General features: G+C 37.1%; 1 protein-coding gene across 1 annotated transcript in view; it reads right to left on the minus strand.

Moving 5' to 3' along the window:
• Positions 1-5649: 5649 nt before the first annotated feature.
• Positions 5650-7187, minus strand: part of CBG24359 — a gene marked incomplete at both ends in the record, with an annotated part of 3009 nt that continues 1471 nt past the window's right edge. The window contains 4 exons of the mRNA XM_002648184.1: positions 5650-5730; positions 5784-6002; positions 6047-6185; positions 6419-6676. Coding sequence (XP_002648230.1) covers positions 5650-5730; positions 5784-6002; positions 6047-6185; positions 6419-6676 — 697 coding nt within the window. The remainder of the gene's footprint in view (positions 5731-5783; positions 6003-6046; positions 6186-6418; positions 6677-7187) is intronic.

The raw sequence follows: 7187 nt of genomic DNA on the forward strand, positions 1-7187 counted from the left end.
AAAGTTGTAATTACATGAAAAGAATGTTTTGAAATGTACAAATTATCTTTAATTCCTTCGCACGTCATCAGAAAACGACCCATAAATCTCATCATCATCAGTAGATGTTTTCGTGACTTGTAATCCATATAATCGGGAGGATAATAGAAGGAAATAGAAATTCGGTTCCAGTGTCATAAAATCAAACGTTATCTTGGACGGCTTTGTAATTTCGCGAAATGTTCCAGAGTAAAAAAAACCGCCCCTCGTGAGTGAAAATATCGTACGATCGTAAATGGAATCCTGAAAAGCATGTTACTTTTTCGAACTTGAAAAGCAACTTACATTTACCGAGTTATGAATTGAATATATCCATTTCCGGTCTTTATAAAACTGTAATGGCGTTTCGAGTTGATGTAGATATCTGGAAGAACTACCTAATTTTTTAGAATTTGATCCGGTTATATTCACTTACTGTTCGTCTTGTTTCTTCTTGGTTCAATTTATATCGAATTTTACAAATTTCACTGTTTTAGAATATAATCGTCCCATCCATTAAAAATTGTAACTTCTCAGAATCGTTCTTTCAAAAAAGAAAAAATCTCGAAATTTCCAAAATTTTATCGGATTTTCTCCATTTTCTCTCTCAAAAAGGCTGCAAAAAATCTTCAGTAAAATTTCACCTGAAACCAAACCCAAACGCCTTCAAGTCGCAATTCTCAGCATCAATAAATGCGGATTATTGCAGTTTTTCCGATAATTTTGAATATTCCAGCTTCTTCTCAAATTTCTCTCTGACACATTACTTGCGGCGAACATTGAAACTTAAAAACATATTCATCAATTGAAATTAAATTATGCTTTCTTAAATTTTTTGGCAAACGAGGCTCCGAGATTTCACATTGCGCCTTGTTTAGCGAAGTCAGACGGTCTCGCAGCGACAGTCTTTGGCGAAACAGTGTTCCTCGCACGTTCCATCAAAACCTTCCACTTTCGTGCGTTTCGCCGATACAAATTGCTGAGTTGTTCCCTTTTCTTTTTTCCTCGGTCTCTTCTCTCTCGCCCGTGCAGATAGGGTGCGCTTGCAATACAAACTCGAGCATTTGAGACCCCGCAAATTCCGGGGAAAAAAATCGGGGAAAAAAACCGGGGAAAGTGGGCGGAGTCAGGGGCGGAGCCTAAATTGCAATGTCGCCGCACACTTTTTCCTCGATTTTTCAATGAATTAATTTTCGGTTAAAAATTGCATTTAGATTCCGTATTCAGAGTTTTTTGATGCTATAATGGTTTGCCTGTAATATCTAAATCCGATTTAATTCATTTAAAAAACAAAAAATTTATTATGTTCAAAAGAAAAGAAACATTTCAATGATGATCTTTTGGTAATGCCATGAATGGAAATAGTTTTTCGGAAAATGACTGGAAAGTCGGATGATTATATAGCACTGCTCTAAGGAAATGTTGATTTTTGAATAGAGGCGTTTCTTTAGAGTTTCTGTTGAGGACATTTCGGCACATGTTAGCATCGCGAACAAGAGAGGATGCCCACTCAATTGTTTTCCTAATGGGGTTATTCATGTNTCTTTTTTTGTNTTGAAATGCATTCCGTGCCCTCGAAATTCAATGCATGAGCGTCGCGAAATGTATTTCAAAGCATTTCGCGACATAACTGTAAATGCATTGAAATACATATTTGTCGCTACATGAATAACCCCATAATAGTCGTGCGTGTTTGCTGATATTCAATGTGATGAAATTGTCTCTGCAAAATTTTTTAACACCATACATTCATCTTGACTTACCTTATATGCTGAAAATACTTTTTCGGAATCGTTATTTGTGAAATTCATTCCATGTTCAACTCTGAAGCGGCGATTCCACAACTCAAAAGGAAATCGTGATGAAGGTTTGAAATAGTTTTTTTGTAGATAATTAAAAAATCCTGAAAATAATTTTCGTTGTTACATCTAATTCTTAAATTCACCTCCTAGATTAGAATGATATCCTGAGCATCTTCTTTTCAAAATATGAAACCAAGTATAAACCTTGTTTTCTGGAGCAAAACATAAGGTATAAAGTGATAATAGCATTCTGACCAGTGGAGCAGCGCGAGCATCTTTTCGACCAGCATCTATGAGAAAATAGTGTAAAATTAAAAAAATATATATGTCTCACATTTAATAAGTTTTCGAAGGAATGAGATTTTCAAATGTCTCCAACAACCTAATACTTTAGAATTCGGCCAGACGAGTTTAGCCGCATCAATCGCACCAATTTCAAAATCTGAATAGAATTTTTGATATGAAATTCTCAGTTTTTTGGGATACCACAATAAATAAACGATGGATTCAGTCCTTCCAGTAGCGCAGTATGAAAAATACGAACGTTAATATCTTTTTTCGACGATTGACATAAAGCAAACATTAGTGGAATCAAAACACCAGAATCTTCATCCTGTAAATAAAATGTTCCTAAAGTTTCTTGTTTTCAGTTTTACTTTGCTAGATAGACAATATAGCTACCTATATGAATTTGGCATTTCGGAATACTTTCCATCAATGTTGAGAGTTTTTGTATTGAAAAATTTCTCTGTGCCATCCACGATCCAAGCAATGACGATTTCATCATCGGAAGAAAATGTTCCCGAAGAATCCAACACCCTCCTGGCACCTTGGAAGTATTTCTGTGGGAGGGCTGGAGGAAACACTTCTGATGATCTTCTGTCTAACATAGAATCTAACTTCCTGCTCATTGACTCCTGTAAAAAAAAACTAATTCTGAGGATCTTTCGCTCGTGATTACATTTGAGGCCAGTAAATATGAGATGTCATATAACTCAGCTTCTCGTGTTGCTAATCTGTACAAATGTTCTTTCGGCGGGTCTGATGTTGCTTTTAGAATGGCTAATTTTCTTAGAATGAGAAGAAGCTGAATTGAAAATTTATTGTTTTTGAGTCTGTTTTGGAGTCTTCTCACAGCGATTCTTCGCGGACCATGATAGCACTTTTTATAAACCGAGACATGTCCACTGTTTCTAGCAATATGAATGGATCCAGAGCAAGTTGATTTTAGATCAATATTGAACGTGCACCTCAAGCAACAGTTTTAAAAAGAAGAAGAAGAAGCATATGTAACCTAGCATTGATTTTACCAGATTTCGTTTCTTCAGATGGACGATATAATTGGTTGTTGAACACAATCAACGGTGAACCCTTTTGGGATGTGAGACTAAAAATCAGAACTTTTTTAGAAAACTCGATTTTGCAGAATTTCTCTGAATTTTTAACCAATGCGTACCAAAAAAAAGAGCAATTTTCATCCAAAATTTCTGGTTCGACTGTCAGCTTTCGACGAGAACATCCTACTTTCTTTTTATACTTTTCCACAATTCTCTGAACCTCAGATCGTCTGAAAAAACAGGTATTTTTCACAGGTTCAGTATTTTATTGGCTTTACATATTAGTAAAGAAGAAGCCAGCAATCATATCATCAGAAATTCTATTCGGATGGCCGTCTGGAACAAGTTATATGTTTACAAATTCTCCATTAAGGATATTACATAAAAAAATTTTTTCGTCAGTTTCCTGAGACACATGATCCATCGCAAAATTATCTGAATCGTCATCGTCGTCGTCGTCTTCTGAATAATCCGGCAATTGAACGCTAGTATTGATGTTGCCGCTGACACCTGGTTAACTGAACTTTTAGAACAAAAGATTCCGGAAAATTTGAATACCGGAAGTTGTTGGCTCTGGCTCCGGTCTAGATAAAGTATTTTCAAAGTTTATCAAATTCTCATGGGATCTCATTTTATTAGAATCGAAATCATAAATTGGAGAAGATTGATTGGAGTGAGCAGATCAATAAACATAATTTGACCAGTGTTAGCACTGGTGTGAACAGTGTCTCCGTTGACTGCTTTCAAAGCTCGACGCCTTTCGTCAAATGTTGGAATTAAATATGTTTCACACAATAGACGTACTATATTCTTGCCTTTAAAATGTCTTTTAGACCCTTTCGGGTCATTTTCCCCGTTTAAAGGTGGGGGGACATGAGAAAAATAATGTTCTCGAAATTCCTTTTAAATATGCCCTGGAGGAGTTGAACATGTGGGGGCGAGGATTGAGGGTGCGGCGCCGCTACCGACTGAGCCACGCGGGCAAAGAGAAAGCGCACGCCCGATTGCATACATAAAGGCGAGGACGACAGCTGTACGCAGAGTGACATTAAGCGTTGTACACCGTGACGGTAGAATGCATACTCTAACTACAAAAAAAACTACGAAAAATCTCCTGTCCCCCAACCTTTAATTCCTCTTCATAACACTGTTCCGATTTTGACAAAAATTCAATTTTCTGTTTTTTATCCATTATTATTGATGAAATTTCAAAATGTTGTCAAGAACCTGAAATTTTTATTATTCTTACAACTATTCCATATCTCAATCGCTTCATTAATTCAATTAAACCCCTGAAATTGAATGCAATTTTAAACCGAAAATTAATTCATTGAAAAATCGAGGAAAAAGTGTGCGGCGACATTGTTTAGGCTCCGCCCCTGACTCCGCCCACTTTCCCCGGTTTTTCCCCGATTTTTTCCCCCGGAATTTGCGGGGTCTCGCGTACCTTCAAACGCAACTCTGAAGACGGCCAAACTCATGGAAAACAATAGGAATTATGCAGGAAACGTTCGAAAATTAGGTAGAAAAAAAAAATTGTAAACTGTTTTTAAAGGTGGGGGGACATGAAAAAAATAATGTTCTCGAAATTTCGTTTAAATATGCCTCTCGAGGAGTTGAACGTGTGGGACGAGGATTGAGGGTGCGGCGCCGCTACCGACTGAACTACACGGGCAAAGAGAAAGCGATCACCCGATTGCATACATAAAGGCGAGGACGACAGCTGTACGCAGAGTGACATTAAGCGTTGTACACCGTGACGGTAGAATGCATACTCTGGCCCCAAAAATCTCCCGTAAAATCTCCTGTCCCCCCACCTTTAACAAAAATCCGGAGAATTTTCATGTAGGATATCACGAGAGACTACTGAAGAGTACAGTATCGGATTTCGGGGCGAGGCTTCGTAAATCGAGACGAACGCTGTTCGCGAGATGCTCAGGTAGATTTTCATCAAACTTGACAAGAAAATTCAAATTTTAACTGAAAAAAAAACAAAAAAAAATTCTGAGAAAAAATTTCTCCTCGGACTACTGTAGTTCTCAATCTGTGCATTCTGCCGTGACGGTGTTTTGCGACCAATTCACCGACGAACTTCGGTCTTTTTTGTAATTTTCCAGGCGCAGAAAAATGCGTGGAAGCGGTGATTTGGGCCTGAGAACCTAGAATATGAATTGAAGTCTAAAAATCTAAATTTCAGTCGCAGCAAATGGCCTTTCTCTTTTCGCACGATGTGTTCGTTTCGAGTTGAATGAATTTTCGGAAATTTGATCGAGTAGCTAACTGTTTCGTCTTCAAAAAGCCACATTAAAAAAACCAAAAAATTCATTGAAAAATAAAAAAACAAATTAACAAAAATTGAACAAATAGTGCCAAGTGCTGACTTCATATTGAGCATCGAAAATGATTTGAAAGGGAACGTTTGAGGAAGGGACACATGGAATAATACATAGAAAAGGAAAATTTTGAATTCAACAACAGAAAAAGAAGCAGAGTTATTCATCCAAATTGACCCAGGTGTTGGTGATTACGAGCATCAGTCCGTCGAGTTTGCCTTGAACTGTTTTCAATGGAATCTGGAAATTTGAAAAAAAAAACCATTTTAGTTTTCTAAAAATGCCTCTCAAACCTTTTCTTCGCTTCCTTTAAGCTTCTCAATCTCTTCTTCGAGAAATTTCAGTGTATCAGCCATAAGAAATTCTCCCAAAGGTCGAATCAAAGATCTTGCGAGATGCTCGAATAATCGACACAATTTTATTGAAGTTCCAGTTGGATTTTGAAGTCGTCCACTCTTCAAGTTCTTCAGAACGATGTTGAACAATTGGTTGAAGTCTTGAATCGGAATTAACTGAAAAATAAAATTTTTATTTCGGACCGAAAATCCAGTCAAACCTGATCATTAGCCTTGAACAAACGTACAGCTCTCAACGCTTTCTCTTGGAAAGAGTCCTCCAAATTAATATTGAAAGCGAGCGTCTCAATTTGCTCTGCCAGTTTCCGAAGACTGATTTTTTCAAATACCAGAGGTCGCCTGAATTCAGGTAATTATATTTTTTCGAAGTTTTTTGAATTTGGCGCCAAAATGAGGGTGTTTCAATTGTAGCAATACAAGACGTTTCAGCCTAAGCCTATGAAAAATGTGGAAATTTTCTGATTTTCGCGAATTTCATTACTTTTTTTGACCGAAATTATTTTTAGAGAATTATGTTTTTTTTTAATTCTAGGCTTAGTTAGGGGCGAAATTCAAAAAAAAAAAAGACTTACATTTCCGCTTCTTCGTCCAGAATAATTACTTCTGGAGCTTGCTGAATCTCTTCCACAAAATCTTCGATTTTCACTCGATTTCGGGTATTCTGACCAAAATTCTGTGCTTCATTGTTATCATGAGCTATGCTTCCATTTATTAGATCCACGCCTTCTTCTGATTTCAAGTTTTGAATGGAATTCTGTGCTGGATTATTACCCTGAATACCGGCTTGAGCATCTGGTTTTTGAACATTTAAATCGTGGTTCCCTGCCGGTCTTAAGTCATCAAATTCTACTGGAATTTAATCTGGCGCTGCTTCCTCTTCTTCGTTTCCCATTTCCACGTCATCTACCTCGGGTGGATTCGGAAAAATTTGTGGAATCGGAGCAAGTTTCGGTTTCCGGACATTTTGAGATCTTCTTGCTGGTTTCACGACCGTTTTCTTTCTATAATCAGTTTTCGTTACGGTAAGAAGAATTGAGAATTTAAAAAGAAAAAATAAGCTTTGCATCACTAAAGGTAAACTTTATCAGCAAGATGTTTAATTAAGGGAAATTTTTTAATGTGAAGTTTTCAGAAGTTTTTAAAGGGGGACTCCGACCAAAAGTTTTTATTGCATTAAAATGTGTTAAAATTTATCTCCGAATATTATTGCGAAAAAATTCAAAGAAAATCCGAAATCTCCGAAAAACGGCGTTGAAAAGGAAGAAAATTCAAAAAAAGGTGCCGCCGGGGGACGAGGATTTTCAGTGAGAAACCTAGGCCACGGCAGCGGGCGCCTTTCCT

Source organism: Caenorhabditis briggsae (genome assembly GCF_000004555.2).
Source record: "Caenorhabditis briggsae AF16 supercontig from assembly CB4, cb25.NA_146, whole genome shotgun sequence".
NCBI lineage: Eukaryota > Metazoa > Nematoda > Chromadorea > Rhabditida > Rhabditidae > Caenorhabditis > Caenorhabditis briggsae.